At 31.9% G+C, this 21,571-nt stretch overlaps 2 protein-coding genes and 1 pseudogene across 4 annotated transcripts; all 3 read right to left on the bottom strand.

Annotated features, from left to right (window-relative positions):
• Positions 1 to 779: 779 nt before the first annotated feature.
• On the bottom strand, positions 780 to 6,271 carry LOC101489000 (cellulose synthase-like protein D3). Of its 2 annotated transcripts, none has more exons than XM_004505543.4 (4): positions 6,001 to 6,271; positions 4,178 to 5,077; positions 2,990 to 3,797; positions 780 to 2,744 (listed from the first exon to the last, which is right to left on the bottom strand). In XM_004505543.4, the coding sequence occupies exons 2-4, from the start codon at positions 5,041 to 5,043 to the stop codon at positions 993 to 995; spliced, it is 3,426 nt and encodes a 1,141-aa protein (XP_004505600.1). In that variant the 5' UTR covers positions 5,044 to 5,077; positions 6,001 to 6,271; the 3' UTR covers positions 780 to 992. The 2 variants fall into 2 exon arrangements, with proteins under 2 accessions (XP_004505600.1, XP_004505601.1); XM_004505544.4 differs by lacking the exon at positions 6,001 to 6,271 and adding an exon at positions 5,541 to 5,926.
• A 2,543-nt stretch (positions 6,272 to 8,814) lies between these two features.
• Positions 8,815 to 14,267, bottom strand: LOC101488448 (probable arabinosyltransferase ARAD1). Of its 2 annotated transcripts, XR_003473676.2 has the most exons (10): positions 13,632 to 14,267; positions 13,374 to 13,547; positions 12,985 to 13,142; positions 12,741 to 12,888; positions 12,213 to 12,328; positions 11,992 to 12,130; positions 11,073 to 11,183; positions 10,686 to 10,754; positions 9,711 to 10,388; positions 9,029 to 9,158 (listed from the first exon to the last, which is right to left on the bottom strand). XR_003473676.2 is itself a non-coding variant. In XM_004505541.4 (9 exons), exons 1-9 carry the CDS (start codon positions 14,067 to 14,069, stop codon positions 9,027 to 9,029), a joined length of 1,485 nt encoding a protein of 494 aa, XP_004505598.1. In that variant the 5' UTR covers positions 14,070 to 14,262; the 3' UTR covers positions 8,815 to 9,026. The 2 variants fall into 2 exon arrangements, 1 of the variants encoding a protein (XP_004505598.1); XM_004505541.4 differs by lacking the exon at positions 9,711 to 10,388 and having other exon boundaries at positions 8,815 to 9,158; positions 13,632 to 14,262.
• Positions 14,268 to 17,358: 3,091 nt separating this feature from the next.
• Positions 17,359 to 19,325, bottom strand: LOC101501087 (TOM1-like protein 1; annotated as a pseudogene).
• Positions 19,326 to 21,571: the final 2,246 nt, after the last annotated feature.

Below are 21,571 nucleotides of genomic sequence, written 5' to 3'. Positions count from 1 at the left end.
TAAAATAAAATTCTAACAAAGTTGCAATGCGAATGGTTCAAATAAAAATTTGTAAAAAAAGGGGATTAGAAGAAAAATAGAATGTTGGGCGTTGGTCCGGCTAGTTTTAAGTAATTAAAATCCCACATTTCTAAATAATTTTTAAAATTAGAAAAATAAAATAAATAAATGATATTTTATTTTTTATTTTTCAATTTTTTTAACTCTTTAATTAAAAACTGTTTTAAAAATTAAAGTTGTGAAACAGATTTTTTTTTAAATTTTCTTTTTTAAAAACAATTTTCTAAAATTTATTTATAAAATAGCTTTCAAAAACTAGAAAGGTAAAACACAATCAAAGAAACCTGAATATGTACGTTCCAAAATTTGATTTCTTGTTTTTAATGCTTAACGAGTGTCCTGCATTTCCCTCGTGCTTATAATTATAATAATGGACAATTTTTTGAATATGATGTTGGAGAGGATCCAAATCCACAAATTATGCTTAGCAGAATAGATATAACAAAATACTACAAATGAACTTCAAATCTAACTAGGCTTTCTATGATGTGAATTTTTAAGCTCTTATTGGCTCTCTGAATCGGTTAATTTCGTCTAAATCAACACATTTAAATGTAAATAAAATTTCCATTTAAAATTATTTTAATCAACTGAGTGTTAAATACATTATGTAATGGCAAGAATAGTGATCATATTCCTTGGTTTATGCATAATAATAAGAGTGATCACATATGTAAGGTTTACTAATTGAGGCAGCAGTGACAGATTTAAACAAAATATAGAACAGATAAGTCACTAAGCTAATAATATTCCTCGGACAGTGTCTCAGCATCAAACAACTTTATGAATAAAATTCAGAAGCACACTAAACAGAGTAAATTTAAGAGTAAATTTAAGTTCACTTACTATTATATCACTGAGTTGTTGACTCAAGAAAAAAGAATAAAGGAAAATTGTAATAATCTGACAAAAAAACTGAACTAACCGACCCATCATGGAAACTGGAATGAACCACCTATTTGGTCGGTACCAGCTGGTGGATTGATAGCCACCCAAAGGAGTGATATTATGATTGCTATTAGACCTGACCATACAAAAACAATGGTAGGTGTCTTCCCTCTTCTTCCCATCAAACCTTTTGCAAAAGGGTATAGATGACTCAACACCCAAAAACTGAAGAAAACACCACCTAGTAAACGGCTCCACTGCGGTATTGTACTGTAAATAGTTCTGCTAACTCCAACAGCTATTGCTATTATGTTAACCATCATAATTGTGATTGGCGGTATCATAAGGGATGACCATTTAACAACATAAAGATCAGCAAACTCGTCGTCCACGTCATCACCACCGGATTTTGAAGTCAATGTAAATGAAATTTCAATACCTGCTACGACTTTGAGTAAACCTTGTAGGACAGCAGCTAGATGAGCACTTGTACCTCCGATCAACCAAAACTGCTCATTTCTCCACCATTCTTCTAGCTCAATTCCTGACCACTTAATCTCAAGCACAGCGAGAATGCACAGCGTCACACTAATGGCCAAAAGATAAGCAAGAAAAGTGACACTCAGTGTTTGAACGATGAACTGTCCGGAAAAGAGGGAGAGTGCGGGAAGGAAGCAGTAGACGATAAGGAAAAATGAAGTGAACGGATAAATTCCAACATTAAGGTATGCGATCCTTTGAAGAATTTTCATTTTTGGGCTGGCTAGAATTGCATTATTTCTTGAGAAGAATATCTCAACTGAACCAGTAGCCCATCTAAGAACCTGATGCAGCCTATCGGTGAGATTGATGGGAGCAGTTCCACGGAAGGCATCACGTTTCGTCACACAGTAAACCGATTTCCATCCTCTATTATGCATCCTATAACCAGTGACCACATCTTCAGTAACTGATCCGTAGATCCATCCAACACGTTGTCCCCACTCAGTCTTGTCCTCATACCAACATGAGATCACACTGATGGCTTCTGCAACAGTCGATGCATCAAGAAGCTCACGTGGTATGGTGAGAGCACCAGGACGGCGTCCATTTTTCACAGCGGGGTGATCAGCAAGTGGCCTACCTTGGAACTCTGCCACTGGGATCGAGTCAATAAGGAAACTTGAGTTTCCAAATTTCTTAGGAAAGAATGAAAGGTTCATCTCTTCATCGTCAGAGTCACCCATCTTTAGTGCCCGGTTCTCTTCTGAGGTGTTGGAATGCTTCTTCTTGTTACGCCCAAAGCAACAACTACAGCAAGGTGCGTGGTGTTCTTTGGATCGTGGAGGGTCAAAACCATAAAGGGCGACCCTTCTAAAAAGACAGCCAGTTCCTACATAGACTGGCCCTTGAAGTCCATCAAGGGCTCTCATGTTAACATCAAAAAAGACAGTGTTGTGATTAGCATATCTATCAGAGGGATCAATCCCCTCAAACCTTTGAGGGAACTGGACATAGCAGAGACGGTCACCACCGCGATCCATCATAAAGCACATACCTTCCCTCATTGCCTTGGAGTTGTAGATATAGTGGTCACAGTCAAGATTGAGTATAAAAGGACCATTGGACATGATGGCTGAAGCTCTAACTAATGCATTCATGGCCCCAGCTTTTTTGTTGTGATCATAACCTGGACGTTTCTCTCTAGAAACATAAACAAGAAGGGGAAGACGGATATCAATATCAGTCATGTCAATAAGCTTAGTATCATCTGCACTTCCAAGAAGTGGTTCATCACTTGGAGGTTTCAACATCACCTGCAAAATATAATTCATCACATGTTAATTATCCATTCTCATCTCCTCAAGAATAAATTGAACTTCTAGGATCTAATTAACATGGTTTAAAAAAAAAAGTTTGCAACTGAGATCTGAGCTGCGACATCAATTTTTTTGATGCCTATGTGGCCACAATGGACCACGTCAGCCGCATTTGGCTGCAACTTTTTATAATATCACAGATTGCAACAAAACAACAATTTTACAAGCTTGCTACTTAGTACCTGAATTATGCCAGCATGGTCACCCTTTGAGTGCTCAGGTGAAGAGTTCAACCAAGTCCCTGGCCAATGAGATCCATCAGCCATCCATGTTGCTTTCGAAATCTTAACGGGTTCTGTAGGTTCATCTTCCCTATTTTGTCTCTGAAGTTTCATGGCCTTGATTTCCTCTCTTGCATGAAAAGCATCTGATCTACGACGGATAGATTCAGGCAAACCATTAATTCTGACCTTGAACTCATCATACTCACGCTTCACTCTTCTACGGTCCTTCACAAAATCAGGTTTCACTTTGTTTTTATAAGGATCTCTCTTTAAGTTGAAGTATGATTCAGGATTCCTAGGCTCTATATCATGTTTACGGCAAAATGGAATCCACACGTTAGCAAAGCTGGCAGCTTCAGCCATTGCCTCAAAAGTTAAAAGTGCACCCCCATCATCAGAAACATAGCAAGAAAGCTTTTCAACTGGATAATCAGCAGCTAAAATAGACAGGATGGTGTTTGCTGTGACAAGGGGTGGTTCTTTCTCTGGATCAGCAGTTGAGACAAATACATCTATGCCTGGCAGATCAGACTTTCCAGTAGGATTGTCGGGACTCGGTGTTTCAAACTTTTCCTTCAGAACATTAAGATCGGTGGACCGGTTTATTGGACATAACTTGGGTAACTGATCAAGAAGCCAAGAGAAAGCAAACCATATTTCACAAACAACAGACATTCCCCATAACCAAATTGCATCGGTATTCTTGTGTCTGACCCTCCATTCTAGGAATAGTACGAGAGCAATCATACGAATAAAAATGATGAGACTGTAAAAAACACAAGTGGATTTCAGGTTAATAACTATATTACAGCGTAAAACATAACATTACAATTACACGGAATACATAAAGCAGGCTGATATAATATGGTAAAGTTGGTAGTTCGCTGACGACAGCACAATCACAATATCAAGCAGATTTCGACTCTTTTATTATATCCAGTATATAATGACAACAGTACTTTAAAAAATGAGAGAAGAGAAAAACTTGTCCATCAATTTTTGAAGTTTCAAACATATTACTTGCACTATCAAATATAGTGAAGCCATATGGTCATTCAGAATAAAAGAAAGTGGACAGTTATGATCATTCGGAAAAAAAATATATTTTTATTGAAAATGAAAATAACATGCAAAAGACTTTTGTACCGATATGGGCTGAGAATAGCAGCAGGTATCTTCAGTTTCCGTGTAAGTGGCCTCCACGGTCTGTTCATCAATTCAGTTGGCTCAACAACATCGTCATCTTTTCCATTTCCAAAATTCCCTTCCTTTGGCCATATAGCATTGCCATAACCATAGGTACCCTTTGTTTCGAAGAGCCACCGATTGTGATCAAAATCACCGGTTTGACTTCTCATCAGTGCCGACTTTGTTGATTTCATCAAGGACAATCTCCTCTCCATTTTAGACATCCCATTTGGGGGAGGAAGTGGAAGTGGCCGTCCATTATCGACAGCCCCTTCATCGAGTTCTGTGTTCTTATATGGCTCTTTGCATCCCGGGCACATTCCATCTCCTGTTTTCACTGCATCTACATAGCAATCTCTACATATCTTATAGTCACACTCACAAGGAAGAATATCCTCACCACGTTCATCACTCATCACCTTAGAATCACAACCAGGAATTGCACATGAAGACCCTTTTGCACCAGCCATCTGGGGATGGTTTGTTTCAGATTCTATCACCTTATCCATTAGATGTGCTCGAGTAATGCTGTTGAATCCTCCAGTGAATAGCGAGCTAGACACATACTGCTCCTCAACTTTCTGTGAGATTGTTGAATCCATGGGTTGGTTATCAGGAGTTGGTGGTAAATGCACCGTATAATTCACGAAGTCATTACTTCCTAGCTCACTGTCAAGATCATCTCTGGAGTAACTGCTGTATCGACCCGAGGAAGTTCTTCGGGCAAATGTTACAGTTGGAGGTAAAGGAGGCTTCTGAGCTTCAGACGCATCAGAAGTTGCTGACAGAGATGATCTGGTTGCCTTGAATGATTTTGATGCCATATTTGAGAACAAAGATTTGTCCAAAATTAATACCCTGAAATTCAGAAATTTAGTACATCAGATCTTCATCATCAGCATTGTAATTAACTTTATACCATTTCTCAAGAACAAACACAGGCATAAAGTTAAAGACTAAAACCGAATTTCAAAAGTGAATCTTAAATTGCAAATCAATACCTCAAAAGTACTGTGATAAGAGAAAGAAATATTAAAGTTGAATTATTATTCCTAAACATAAAAACACATCATTCAAGTCTCAATCAATTGTAAGCATCTGAAATTTGGTAAAAAAACTCCATCATCCAAAATAAAATAAAAAATGTAACTAGCTAGCGATTCCTCTACATCTTTCTGACAGATGCACGGAACAAAGCACTAGATCTAAGTAATATTTTAAAGAATTTACACAAAATGTGAGCAGATTTGTTGAAATAACAAATAAAAAACAACAAAATTACAAAAAAATTGTCAAATAATCTAAAATTTAATTCATTCACCTGAATCTGAAATCTGAAAGACACGGAAGCAAACACTCAACTAATAGACAGTACAAGATCGAAAACTGTTTCTGAGCTGCCAAAATCAACAACAACAAGAAGAAGAAGAAAGTAGAGAAAAACAAAGGTAGAAGGAAAAAAAGTTGAAGCACTAAGTTTGTGGTAAAGTTGAAAAAACCCCTTTGACTTCACTACATTGCTTCAAAATCTAATAAAATCCCAACAAGAAAATTAAAAATTAAAAAAAACTTGTCGAACCCTCACTTTTCATCTTTGTTCTCGCCTTGACTATCGGCAATTAATTAATAAGAGCGTTACATATTCAAAAAATCCCCATCACTGTCACAAAAAGTTAATACCTAAGCTAAAAAAAAAACATACGAAAATAATGCATCAATATTTTTGAGATAAAAGGGTTTAGCTAAGTTATTAAGCAGAAAAAATGAGTAAAGAAACATACCAGTTTTTGAATTTTGTTTGAAAACTAAATGATACTGTATTTGAGATCTGACATAAATGTGTTGTTGTAGTTGATGTGGTCTTATAAGAAAAACAAGACAAGTTCAAGAAAGAGTATGTTGAAAATGAAAGTGATGAAAGTTTCAACTATTTGTTGAATATAAGAGAAGAGAAGATGTGGTCTCCAACTGTCACCTTTGCGACACACGCAGAAAGACAGACAGAGAGAGAACGAGTAAATCCTAGTCGTCACCAAAACAACCAAGCACTACTTAGCCAGCCTCTCTCTTACTTATTTATTCAAAATATTTGTTTCCATTTTTCAAAACTTTCACAAGGTTCACAATTATTTTTTTCCAATTTTTGTAAATACAATATATTTTAATTCTATAAAGTATTTGGATTTAACAATTTATAAAGAGTTGTTAGATAATAGAGATATTATGATTTTTACTAAAATTAATTTTTATAAATTATTTGACCAATAAAATTTTTATCTTTACAATCATTCTTATAAATAACTGGATGTATCATATAATTTTTTTTATAAGTTTATTTCTATATATTTAATATAAAAAATTATAAATATATTAATGATGTGTTGCAATATCATCTACTACATATATAAATACGATAAATCATTCTTTTCACAAACAAATATAGATAAAAATAGTTTTAAAAAGTAAAACTATTATTTTTTGTTATAAGATTAATTTTGTTTAAATTTCATTTTAGGAAATCTTTAGACTCAAAAATCAAATTTAATGCTTTAAAAGGATTGAATAAAAAGTAAAGTTAATTTTAAATACATTTATTTAGTTTTAGAAAATGGGTTGCATGTTGTTGACACGTTAAACCATTACCGGCTGTCATGAATCATCATGATGCATCATGGAGATGCCGTCTCCCCTTGTTCATAATCATCGTTTAATTTTTTATTTTAATTTAATTTAAGGAAAAATATTTATGAATATCCATACAACAAGGAACAAATATAACAATCCTTAATTTAAATTAACGTGCCTTTTCAACATCAAAGAAAAATTAACGTGCTTTATTTTTTTTGTTATGGAAAGTGGAAACGAAGTTCAAACGTGTCTTTCCCTCGCAGTCGCATGATGTCTTGATTCCAAAAAAATGCTCTTCCCACGGAAAGCCAAGATATATCATATACTACGCCCTCACAACACCGTCTTTTTCTTACTGGAAGCGAACGCGCTTCTTACTTTATTTATTTATGGATTTATATCAATTTTATTTGGACAGTTATTCCTATTGTAATCTTATATTAAAGTCCGTATTTGCTTAAGACTAGAATCAACACGCTTTAAAAACAAACTAGAATCAACACGCCAGTTTAATTTTATATGATTATAGTGTATTTACAAGAGAAATTATAATGTGTTTTTGTGTTGATTAAATAGTTTCAAAATTTAATGGTAAAATACAGTTTAAGTTGATATTGTTAAATTTAATATTATATTTTAGATTTGAACTCATAATTTTATAATTGTATACGAATTATTTACCGTTTTATATATAAAAAATAATAATAATTTCAAAATTTTATTAGATGATTTTCAATTAATTTATCAATTCACTACTTGCCATTCCACATTTATGAAGGTGTATTTATTTAAATAAAAATGTTGATTACAACATATATCAATCAATAGTTAATTTGTTTATTTCAAGAAAAGGACATTACACGTATAAAAAAGGCAAAAAAAAATTGCACAAATGAAAAATATATACATGATTATCATTGAAGTTTAATTTTTATACACGATTAATGTAAAAAAAATTATATAATTGATAAATTTTGATTAATCATATAAATAATTTTTAAATAATTATAATAAAAGTCAACTATTATTAATGATTTGACGATTTTAATTGATTGACAATTTAAAAATTATTTACACATTTTATATTTAAATTAAATTCTTATCACTATGATCTAGTATGTGAAATTGCTTATATATGTTTGTAAAATTATAAATATTTATTATATATTGTCCTATATATCTTCTATTACACGGAAAATTCATTTCAAGGTCATAAAATCTCCATGCATACCATGCCATGTCCTAATGTTCAGAGTGTTGCGTAGATTATTTGTTTTTAAAATAATCTTATTGTTATAAAACTTTTCATGTGTGATTATGCATTGCCTCTTTTGAATTCATTTGTATAATAAAAATCGTTTGGTCTAAATAAAGATTTCGGGTTAATACACTACATGAACAAAACTTTGTTTTGTCCATATGAAATGCTCAGCACTTTTCCTTGGCGACAGAAACGTGATCTACATCAAGGAGGAGAATATGCTGTATCTGGTCCTACTTTCTAATGATTCCTTGAGCCCGTTGCCTCTTGCCGCACTTTATGCTTTTGATGTGACAGTATCTTTGGTTATCATTCAAATTCAAATTTCCATTATTATCTTTTCCAATCAACATCACCCATTTCTCATTTCCAACAATTCAACTGTTTGTGGACCAAATGGAAAAGAGAGACACAACTCACGTTATAGTGATCAGCCAACGTGGTCAATACAAATATCCATGAAATCAGCAGTGGTCAAAAGGTTACTCAAGTCAAGAGGAGAGAAGCATTCAAGCTGAAACATCCACATAACAAGTCGCACCAGGCTTGGCTACAAAGTCTCCAAACTTACTAACCTCAATAACATTTAAAAATCGAAAATTCATATTAGTAATGGTCATTTCTGATTTGATTATATTTCTTTTATTTATGGTTACTCCCACAAAATAAAATCATCAAAATGCTTTTCGCCACAAACAAAGAAGGCTGAAGATAGGCAACTATGATATTTGTTTTCCATTTTCTTTTTTCATTTAAAGCTGATACAGAAGATAACAAATAAACTATTTATCCTGTCATGTACCAAGTAATACAACAAAATAGCCTACTAAAGAATACAAAATTCGCATATAAGACAATTACATCAAAATAATAAAATGAGAAAACCCGCAGATATTACATTTATAAAGAAACCATGATTCAAGAGATTGTTGAACCAGTATTAGTAATGTTGCCAGGTCTGCATTCACATGTGCACAGATTTCGTGATCCTTCCACTACACGTTGAGATCTTCGGGTATGAAGCTTGATGTTCACCACCTTGCCCGCCATCTGAAGGACCAAAAACACAGTTAAACAACAAAGCACTTGCCACCACTCCTTCTAGACAGACTCCATAATTAACACCCCCCAGTCCGAAAGAAAAAGTGCTCGCAATATCACAAACTTGCAAACCATCTTAAAATAATTAAAAAAATTCACAAGACTCGGATATCAAAATCCATAAAATAGAATTAGAATGTAAATATCTATAATTCCCAACGAATATTTCAGATGGTTTACAACACACCCAATCTTACGTATAATAGCATGTTCTTCAAAAAAGAACAACATCAGTCTGACCAAAGGAGTTATAGAGAAAATACCATCCAATCTTATGACAATAACAACAGTAATCAAAATAAACCAAACCCTAACAACTAATTGCTGGCTAATAAACCTATAAAAGCATGGTTACATGTGCAAGTAAATATGGTCATATGCTTTATAGCCCAAGTAACTAGCTAATACATTATTCTTAAGCTAACATAGAGCCCCCCTATCGTGCCAAAGTAAACAGCACCATATGCTTAAAGCCCAGGTTGCTAGTAGTATGACACTTACCCTTCTTAACCTTATAGCACATCTCATTGGCCTACTTGCGGAGGTTTACTCAAATTCATAACCCTACCTAGTAACATCTAGAAACTGTAAAGCTGTAGTCATAGTTTGTTAGCAAAGCTGAAATTTTCCAAATTCCATAACACCAGTAAGCCAAATACTAAAGTAATAAACCACCTTTCTTTTAGGGAGCTGCAGCCTACATGTCGTCAATATTATTAAACCTTTCAACATTTTGAGCTCCACCTTTCTTTTAGGGTATGTTTGGGTTGATGGAATGTTATTAAATGGAGAGGAATAAAATGTGATTGATATGTTCCATTTGTTTAGATTCTAGAAAGAATGATGAAATGGAATTGAACTCGATGACATCTATTCCATCTCACAGCTGATCACTTAATATCATTTTTGTTCCCTCCTAATTTGGGAGACATGGGATGGAATAAATTATTAATTTATTTTTACAACTACAAAATTGCCATTTTGTTCCTGTCTTCTGCACGCAGCAAGACACTTCTGCAATATCACCCTTGTCAAAGCCAACATAAACATAGCCACAGCTGCAGAAACAAGTCTTGACTGTCGTTTCCATGACATGCTTCATAAGACCCAGTAGTCTTGAAACATAGCAGTTTCAGAGAATTTTCCCAGGTGAAGGAGCCACTTGGTTTGGATTGTTGCCTGTTAGACATTGTTTTATCAGATTTTCTTTTCTTTCTCTTGATGTGCATTGTTCATCAATTCAAATTACAAGTTATCGAGTATCTTATCGAGTAACATAAACTGATGGACCAAAGGACATGTCAAAAGTGCATTGCATCTACAAGATAATTATAATTCATTTCCCCAAACTATACAAAACTACAATGGAAGAAAACACTCAATGAGTCAGCCTGAGATTAAGTTCCTTATGAAAATGTGTTGTTAAAAAAGAGAGTTAAAACAGAAACTTATATAACAAAACAAGCAGTAACAAACCATTTTCCAAACCAAGTCTTCAGGACCCAACGGTTGAGCTGGACTGGAATACAGGAAATGCCTCGAGTACTGAAAAGGAAAAAATAAATAAATAAACACCAAACAGGTAAACAAGACAATGTACGGAATATCAATTTAACAAATGAATAATATCTAAGTTAATTATTGCAACCAACACTTGCACAGGACACAAAATATTGTCAGCTTTACAAATGAATAATATCTAAGTTAATTATTGCAACCAACATTTGCACAGGACACAAAATATTGTCAGCTTTACATTGAAAAATAGTAGTAAGTTGCACAATTGACGAGAAAATCATTATATGACAGCACTAAATAGGGAGGGGGTGCAAAGTAAAATTCTGTATGACCCTGAATACAAACCTTGGCAAGATTTTGTTGCATTTCTTTTATATGAGTAGGTTGAATGTCTTTTAAATATTTCAAGAGATAACCTGGCTTTAGGGCATCATTGGATGAAACAAACAAAGCTATCTGCATGTATGGCAAGATGTTAAATTAACAACTTCCCTCTGAAAATAAAAAGTAAAAAATCATAATGCTCTGACTTATCAGTTAACCATATATAGCAAACTGGATGGGGCAGTTTTGGGTGACTGGGTGTGTCCTACCTTAAAGCAATTTTTATTGGTGTTTGAAAGTTCAGGTAATAATAGGGGGGCCAAAATTATGTAACAGAATGCAGTCTATGTTTTTCTTTGCTGCATCGTTAATGGTGTCTCCCGGCACTTAAATATTGGGATTAGGATTTTTTTTTTTAGACTTTAGTTTTTCTTTGGTGTAATGCCCATGGCTATTGTCATTTTCAATACATGTCAGAGAGACTGGATAGCCCTGCTGAATTTTTAGTTTCCTTTCCTACCATCCTTGTGCACTTTAATACATCTGAGGATACCTCTTCCTTAGCCTCAGTATATTTTTCTTTTCTCAAACCTTCTTTATAAGATTTGACTCCATTTTCAGACAATGAGTCATTCAGAAAATAATAATCAATGACATAAGCATGTAATAATCAATGACATAAGCATGTACAGTATGTCACTTAATGGGGTTCAAGTCAATATTCATATCTGGATATTGTAACCACCCCACACACACACACACATTATGTACAACTATAAACATATTCTGCAATAAGAGATGATCACTCAGCAACTTGCCCACGCCAAAATTGACTTGCAACCTAACAAAGCTAGGTACACAAATAACTTACTGCAATTTACCTTTATCTCTTAGTAATGTTTTTTATTTCATCATTTACTTGATATAAATGCATACACACCTTCCTGTAATCAAGTATTCCTTCGAAAGGAAGCTCCAGCTCATCACTTATTATAACTGGAATGCAGCCACTAACAATGGCATCAAATAATCTAGCAGAGGACGGAGTGTCACCAGCAGGGCTTAGGCAAAATAGAGACCTGAAAATGAGGAAGGCATGCAAATAATCACTACTAAACAAGTAGCCAGGGTACACATATTCAAGTGTCGAACTTATATTACTTGCGCATGCCATTTTGAGCTGCTTCTTTCCCCCTCTCTCCGGAAGTTCCCTCCTCTATAATTACACCATCAGCTCCACTTAATTGATCTGTAAGTTTAGAACGTATCTTTCCACCCTGAAATAGGAAAGACACAAACAAAGCAACTATAATATACAAAGAAATTAAGAGAATACCACATAGACAAGTAAAAAAAAAAATTATATGAGACTTTCCGACAAGATACTATAAGAACAGTCAACCGAAACATTAGACATTAGTCGGTCATGATCCCACCCGAATTAGCACAAGGCTTTATTTATATAGCTATCTGATTTCAAGGAAATATCCAAATATTACATGATTGTAACAAATGTAAGTCAATGGCGTGCTCCAGAATCACCGACGAATGTAACTCTAACAGATTGAACAGGAATGTTAATAAAAGCATATGTCTGGACTTCAAGTAGGGTGATATGCAGACCGAGGTTTCAAAGTTTCACCTTTCAATCAATCAGTATATCAACCAGCCATCTCATAATATGCTTACCGCATTTCTTTTGAGCCGGCCCCGGAAGAAGAGAAGCGTACTTCTCTTGGGATTTATTTCAGACAAACATTGAGCATCACAAAAATCAACATTGGGAACATAGGGAAGAATCAGGTCTTTCTCAAGATAAACCTGCCCCGGCTTGTACCTGAAACATGATATAAAAAAAGATCACCAAATGCCATTTTATCATTGAAACACAAGCATTGTATTCACACACTCGTCTGCAAATTAGAAAAATAACCAGTTCCCCGTGGAATCCATATCCGGCAACAACCATATTGCTTTTTTCACGGATCTCCTAACAGATTTAAAAGACCACGGATGATGCACGGGGATAATATGATCCCTTCCACCAGAACGCTTCCAAGCAGGTTGATCAGTGATCCACTTCAAAGCTTCCTGCATCCACAACAACTATCAGGACTCCACAAAGCTTAACAAATAAAGCTAGCTTAAATTAACTTCTCCTAAAGACAGTTATGCAGTCCAAGTTTTTTAAAGAATAAATTTATCTATAAGTTAATATTAATTTCTATGTATACTTTTAACGAACTCTCTAATTTAACTTCACTGCTATAAATGAGTGGATTAATTTATTTATAAATGAGAGTGTTAGAAGAGCACTCACACCCTATAAAGGGCCTTGCATTGTTGTTTTTCCAAGAGAAAGAAGCTAATAGTGGTGAAGAAGGGAACATAGAACAAGTCAGCATCTTCTTGCCGATGAACCCTAACAACGCTTTTCAAAAGTCTTTCAGATTGAGGAGCAATGAGATCAGCCCAAAGCCAGTAATCAATGGAGTGCTACATTCACAAAAAAAAAAAATCACGGATCATAAAAAAAAAAATCATAATAACAAAATAGGAAAAATTGAATGGAATGAAAACCTGTTCGATGAGACGGTGAACGGGGCTACCGTTGGAGGTGAGATTGGAGGTATCTCTGTAGGTATTTATAAAAAGCCGAAGCAAATCGTAGGTGAATTTGGAGGGCATGTTGTAGACGTAAACCCTAAGGGGAAGAGTAATAGGGTAATATGGATGGGAATAGAGTCTATCAGATTCGGAATTGAAAATGGCGTCGTCGAGGTTGTTGACGTCTAGTTGGGGGAGAGTGTGTTCGGAGTGGGGTATGGTGAGGAAGTGTTCGAGGGAGGCGACGAATGAAGTGTGGGAAGTGGGAAGGTGGAAATGGGTGGGGGAGGAAGGAGAGGAAGTGCGGAGGGGGGAGAGAGATGAAAGGAAGATGAGGAGAGAGAAACCGAGTAGGGAGAGTGCTAACAGGATGATTCGTGACTTGGATCTTGAGATCTGCTTTCCTGCCATTTTTTTGTCTATCAATTGGTCTCTGTATGTAACGGAATGGTGAATGCAGGAAGTTATGTGCAGTTAGAGATGGCCTTTGCCCTCCTTCATTACAGATTAAGATTGGAGCTAGTTATGGAGCTAAATTGATTTTGTTCTTGGTTTTGTATTAATTACATATTTAGATGCAATTCAAACACTTATAGACATTCTATCCTATTCAGACAACCCCAATCATATTTCTCCCTTGTAATCGTTAAATTTATTTTTGACATATGTCTAAATATTTAATGTCATATTTCATTTATAAACGAATTATTTATTAAATTTGACCACAACTAATTTTCATCGAAAATTCTCAAGAACTCTAAACTTTTTTTTAAAGAATTTGAATATAATTAACTTGATATCCACAAATGAAAAATGATTTTTTTTATAATTTTGCTATCTATGTCCCCTTTTTGTTAACCACACTTCTTCTTCTTCTTTTGATGAAAATAATACTAATTTTGTCAACTGATTTTGATTACGCAAATTGAGTATGTCCAAAAACATACGTGAATTGAGTTTGTATATGTGAACTCAGTCTACTCAAAAACATACGTGAACTCAACCTACCCAGAAACATATGTGAACTCAATATGTCCATAAACATATGTGAACTCAACCTACCCAGAAACATATGTGAACTCAATATGTCCATAAACATACGTGAACTCAACCTACCCAGAAACATATGTGAACTCAATATGTCCATAAACATACGTGATATCAGTTTGCGTACATGAACTCAGTTCACGTATGTTTCTGAGCAAGTTAAGTTCACGTAGGTACTAGATAAACTGAATTCTCAAACATAATATGAATTCACCTACGCAATATGAGTTCACGTACGCAAATTCAGTTCGCATATATTTATGGACAGACTTAGTTCACGTACTCAAACTCAGTTCACATATGTTTCTGGGTAGACTGAGTTCACGTACGCAAACTCAATTCACGTATCTTCTTTGGCAGACTCAATTTACATTACCATAATCAACTGACAAAATGAATTTCATTTTCACCAAAATCAGTTTCAACCACATAACCCTAACTAAATATTGTAAAAAAATAATAAGAAGAACAAGATGGTGCAACCCTGGGGTAAATGGAAGATGAAGATGTTGAAAATGGAGGGAGAATGATAAGGGGTGTGAGAGAAAATGATGAATATGAGTGTGAGGTAAAATATGAAGATAGAAAGAGAGTTTATGGTTTAAAGAATGTAATAAATAAGTAAGGGTATTTTGAGTATTCTATTTTTTAAAAAAATTGAGGGTGTGATTAACAAAAATGGAGTGTGAGTAGCAAAATTATTTTTTATTTATTTTTACTCTTATAATATCTATATCAATTCAATCAATTATAAAGAATTTAATTTGTATGTACAAATAAATGTAGTAGTTTGACAAGCATCGGAGAAGAATATTTACTTAGACATAACTTCAAATCAATAATGTCTGGACACATATACAAATAGAAAATATTTAAAATAAAAATAATACATGATGTTAAATAATGTGAGTAAATTATTTTTTATTCGTGTGTTCAAATATTATGAATTTAAAGTTGTGTCCAAACAAATATTTATTTGTATTTAATTAAATTGCATTAATTAGATATTTATGTAGACACTTTAAGAAATAATATTATGAGATATCTAAATAATGAAATTTGATTGAACTCTATATCAAACTTGTTTATTGTTTATAATTAGTGTATACGAATTAAAGTGTAACAAAAAATTTATTGGTCTTTAAGCATCTTTAAAAATTTTAATGAGAAAATATATGGCAAGACTTAAGCTGCCTTTGAAAAAATATTGAATAATTTATCCATCATTCAATAAAATTAGTCACATAAGTAAATATATAAGTGCTTCCTGCAAATTCATGTATACTCTATTTACAAATTTATTTATGTGACCCATTTTTATTGAATGTTATGTAAATTATCTATAATTTTGCAAAAGAAACCTAAAAAAAACCAAATATATTAAATGTAATGTTAGCGTTGAAAATTGTGATTAATAGAATATTGAATTTGGTTAATGGATCCATCAAACAGGGTCGGTCCGAGAATAAGACTACTAAAACAATCGCTATAGGCTACCATGAAAAATAAAAATTTAACTTAATCAAAAAACCTCAAAAAAAAATTTACTTGATAAAATTGCATCAGATTATAATATTTTTAAAATTAAAATATATAATTTTGTTCTAAATTTAATATTGTCTCAATAATATTAAATCAATTAAAAAAATATATTATATGACATCAATTATATTAATTTATTAATGTCAAGTTAAAATTTTAAAAAAATCATTTTAGACATCATATCATAATTCATTTTAGACCTCGCATGTGTTTGACTGACCTTGCCATCAAAATTGAATAAACATTAACTATTTATTGAGCTTAATCACGGACTATTCGAAGATTCATTAATGGATGACTTAAGTAACAACGTACAAAATTATAATTCATTAAGTTGAGTCGGTAAATGAGTTATCCAACTTTAACATACTCATCTACCAAACTTGTTATCAACCACAATTTTAAATGTAAATCTCAATCTAATAAGTAGGGGTGAGAATAGACTGGGCCGAATTAGACTTTGTTAGGCCTGAGTCTGATATGTAAAAAAATTCGGCCTAAGTCTGGCATGTGACTTGTCATAGGTTTACTTTTTAGGCTTGAGTTTGGTTTTGATAGAAGTCTGGTATGACATGTTAACCTACTTAAAACCTATTCGATTTTAATATTTTTGAATAAGTAATCAAATATATTTTTAAATAGATTAACGAATTAATATGTCAATGAAATTAAGTTTTATTTTGATATTTAACTTAATATTTTGAAGAATATGACTTTATACACATCCTACTTCAACACTATTTTATAAAAATACATTTAGATATGTCAAGGTTAATATGATTAAATAACTAAAAGTTGAATATCTAACAAAAATATAAAATTTTAATATAATAGTTATAGTAATAAAATAAAATATTATTGATATTTATTTAAATGGATCGACTTAATAGGCGTAAAAGACTTATTATCTGGCCTGTAACTCGACCTTTTAATTAAATAGATTATTTTTAGAAGTCTTGACGTTGTTTGTTTTTTTTAAAAAAAAACATAGTCTAGCCTACGCCTGATGTATGCTAGGCCGTAGGCCCTTGTCGAAGTTGGTTTCAAGTGTCAAAATTCGAAGTTGCTCAAGGTGACTTGATGCATAAGAGCCGAAACCGAAAATGTATGTGTTGTCTAACAAATGGATAAAGCATAATATTTTGTATATTCAAACATAAAGTCGTCAATTATGCCAAAACATAGAGTCATAACTAGGCAACTTAATTATAAGGAGATAAAGTCATATTTTGATGATTGTTGGTTTTGATTCTTTGGATCTTGTCTCCATTCAGATGCATCCCCACCCTTTTTGCCAAAAATCATCTCATCAAGATCATCCATCATGTCATCATGGCTCAATCCTTGGACTCCAACTTTTGAACAACTTGGCTTTCTAATCAAGGGTGACTCTTCTGCCTCAATAGCAACATGTATCATATTCTGTTTTGGTTCAAGTGGAGAAACTTTAGGCTTCTTCAACTCTTCATATTTAGAGAGAATATTCTGAATCTCATCATTTACTTGCAAGGCCTCAAAAAGCATTGCTTCATTATCCCCAACAGTTTCAATGATTCTATGGATAGTAGATTGGGACTGACGACATTGTTGTACTAATGCGATGGTCAAATCTTGCTGTATTTGGAAGACAATATAGACATAACAAACTTGGTCATGAAAAAATAAAAATCATATAGTGGATATATTTTAAAGCTAGTGGTATCTTTAGCTATTCTTGAATGATAACAATTAATGATAAAAACAAACTTAAATAAATTCTATTTACATATATAAGGTTTTATTATTCTAGAGTATAATAATGTTACATTCAATTTTTTTTTTTCATGTGTTCATTCTGGTTTGAGATACTGTGATACTCTTTCAATTAAAATTCGAACTACGGTTCATCACGTTTTAGAAGACTAATTCTTATGCTAGACTTAACTCTGCGTTAGAGCATACATAAATGTATATAATTAAAAGAACATGTATAATTAAAAGAATCTAAAAAAGCACTTCTAATTCTCTAATTATTAGTGCAATACAACAAAATAAAATACCTTGAGAACACCTTGATGCACTGAAGAAGATAAGACAGACGAGAGAAGCTCAGAGCTATTTCTTGCAACATCGAAAGCTTGCTTTATTTGTTGAGATGTGAAACTTGACATAGGGTTTTGATGTTGACTTAGATGTACAGGAATAAGATCATACTCTGATGCAGAGGCAGAGCGAGAAGTTAAAATAGGAGGCAAACTTTCATTTGGATGACTAGGGAATCGAATACCCCTCAATTTCAAACTCTGAAATAGAAAATGTTTATTAAACTGTTCAAACTTTTGGAACCATATAGTTACTTATGCCAATCAAAGTTTCTATGACCATTGATCATTTAATATGGAAAGAAAAAAAAAATTAAACAGCATTTATTTTGGGAGGAAGAGAGTAGCATCATTTGTTTCCTTTATTCATTCTTAGCATGAAAAGCTAAAACAAACCTTGTAAGTTTCTTCATAAAGAGGCAAATAGCGAAGCTCATTGTTTGACTCTCCCCATTCCCGAATCATGATCAAAGCCTTATCCCTGCAAGTAACAAAACTCTGAGGATCTTCAACAAGCTTAACCATTTCATCAAGTACTCTCTCGGTTACCACCTCAAAGAAACCCTTGTCACAATTCTTCACCAATGCTTCAAGCAAAACCAAACCCAAGTACTGACCTCTGTGACTTTTTGTCACCATCCTTTTCTTTATAGCACGCACAACATCACAAGTGTAGAGTTTTTCATCATTGACCAAGTCACAAATATGGAGAATGATGGGCCAGTTAGGCTCATGAAGAGACTCAGAAGTAGCATCAAAAACGAGTTTATCAGCTTGGTTTGGGTCTTGGAAAAATTCTTTGACTTTGAAGCTCATAGTAGTCATGCTAGCAGTCACCTTTCGACCCATCTCAACTCCACCGATTTTGAGACGCTCTCCGATGGCATTGACTTTTTCCTTCAAATTGTCACTCATATTTTCTTTGCTGGCGAGAGAGAGAGAGAAGAAACAGAGGTTTATTTTATATGCATTTATTTATTATATTATGACTGGTGAATTGAATTGAATGAGTTGAGATGAAAAGAAAAGGGAAGCAAGCATATACATTGCATTGGAGTCTCAGTCTGTTCCTGTGTCCTTTTCAATTTCAGTTCCTCGTACGTTACGGCGCTTGTGTCAGAGATAAAACAAACTTCATGCCACTCCAAATATCCCTCCTTTCGAAATAAATTAAAAAACATACAAAAAATTGAACCAAATATTTTATCCTTTCAAAATAAGTTAAAAAACTTAAAAACTTTAAAAATGATATTTATTTTAAAATATATTTTTCTATTTAAATGAAATTTATTTTGTGACAAATGAAATCTTGAAACTCTCTTTCTTGATACATAGTTAATATTCTTGAAATATCTACTTCAAATTAACAAATCGTCAATATATCTATTAAATTTTGGCTTAAATGCAATTTTAGTCTTCTATTTTAATTAATATATAATTTTAGTTCATTCATTTATAATTTTGTAATTTTAGTCTATTTATTTTAACTATTTCATAATTTTGACCTTTCTATTTTTAATTTCACAATTTTGATTCATCTATTTTTTTAAATTGAAATATTTTTTCTTACATGTAGTTTTTATCTTTATTTTAATGAGATGACATCATTAGTATCGTTAAGTGGAAATCATGTCATATATTTATTGATTTTTAATTAAACAATACATTTTAAATAAAATATTTCATTTTTAAAACCTAATTAAAATATTTAAGATAAAATTAAAAAATTAAAATCAGTAACAATCACACTCATTATTTATAAATAAATAAAATTTTGTTTATAAAAAAAAACAAATTCAACTTCTTCTTTCTCGTTATTGTAATTTTTAATTTATATTACGTATGTTTTACTTAAGTTTTAGAAGAAGAAAAAATTAATTATTTAAAATGTTTTATTTAATTTAAAAATAATAAATATTGACACCACTTTCTTTTAATCATATTATGCATGACGCATAAAATATTTGAATCGTTTTTATAAGTGAGAGATGAGAAGAACAAGCAAAAATTTTAAAACTATAAACAGAAAAAAAAACGGAGAATATTTTAAAATTGACTTAATAAAAATCCACTTAAAGAATAACATTGTAATTATTTAAAAATATAAAATACTGAAATGAAAAAAAAAATAAAGATCTAAAATTAAATTAAAAGAGTATGGAAGTAATTATATAAAAAATATTTAATTAAAAATAGTAATAGAAAAGAGAATAAACAGATGATTCAAATAAAAAAGAAAGAAGAATAGAGAGTAAGGGTATGTTTGAAACAGTTTTACATTTTAATTTTTAAAATTGTTGTATAAATTTGATTTTAAAACTTGTTTTAAAGAATAGAATTAAAGCAAAAAATTGTTTGAAATATTTGTTTTTAAAAATAATTTTAGAGATGAGAAAAAGAGAAACATATTTGATAATCTAATTTTTTAAAACATATTTTGAATAGAGAATTAAAAAAATTATTTGGTAATATAATTTTTAAAATATGTTTTTCTTATATTAAATAACAAAAGTAAAAAGATAGAAAAATTGAACTAATAACATTTACATACAAGTAAAATATTTTGGTATAATTAATAAATAACTCATATAGCTAAATATTACTATAAATAACTCACATAGTTTCTGTTCCAATATTTAACATTCAACTTGAAATATGACTTAAGAACAAAAAAATTATTTTTTAATAGACAAAAAAAAAACAAAAAATTCACCAAACCAATGTAAATATAAAAGACAAAATATAAAAGAGTGTAAAAAAAAAACAAATAAAATAATGAAAATATAGAAGAAGAAATTCTACGTATTTACACAAATATTATTAATAAAAACCATCTGTTTCCGTGTGTTTTTAAAGCTGAAAAATAGAAAAGGAAAACACCTTAAAAGATGTTTTTGTTTTTTTTATATTTAAAACAGAACACTAAAACAATTTCACAAAACTCTTGGATATAAAAATCTCAACAAACAAGTTTTTAAATATAGTTTTTAAAAACTGTATCAAACATACCCTAATTTTTTGAGCTTTTTTCATTTATATTTTTTTTTTAAAATTTGACTAAAATATCAAACATTAAAAAAATAATACAGATGTCATATTTTTTATCCCCATCGCAATCTGGGGATGCGACCTTGAACATTTTTTTTTTCATCCTTAATAGACGATTGCATTTAGGGATGCGACCATCTACTATATATATATATATATATATATATATATATATATATATTTTTATTTTATTAT

This window comes from Cicer arietinum, chromosome 6 (assembly GCF_000331145.2).
Source record: "Cicer arietinum cultivar CDC Frontier isolate Library 1 chromosome 6, Cicar.CDCFrontier_v2.0, whole genome shotgun sequence".
Classification (NCBI taxonomy): Eukaryota; Viridiplantae; Streptophyta; class Magnoliopsida; order Fabales; family Fabaceae; genus Cicer; species Cicer arietinum.
This window is presented reverse-complemented; position numbering and strand designations above follow the sequence as displayed.

Coding starts and splice junctions, on each gene's coding strand:
- LOC101489000 (XM_004505543.4), bottom strand. CDS start 5,043: ATGGCATCAAAATCATTCAAGGCAACCAGATCATCTCTGTCAGCAACT. Junction 3,798..4,177: donor GCTATTCTCAGCCCATATCG/GTACAAAAGTCT, acceptor TGTTTTTTACAG/TCTCATCATTTTTATTCGTA. Junction 2,745..2,989: donor ACCATGCTGGCATAATTCAG/GTACTAAGTAGC, acceptor TATATTTTGCAG/GTGATGTTGAAACCTCCAAG.
- LOC101488448 (XM_004505541.4), bottom strand. CDS start 14,069: ATGGCAGGAAAGCAGATCTCAAGATCCAAGTCACGAATCATCCTGTTA. Junction 13,548..13,631: donor TTCACCGTCTCATCGAACAG/GTTTTCATTCCA, acceptor TTGTGAATGTAG/CACTCCATTGATTACTGGCT. Junction 10,755..11,072: donor TGCAACAAAATCTTGCCAAG/GTTTGTATTCAG, acceptor TTTCCTTTTCAG/TACTCGAGGCATTTCCTGTA.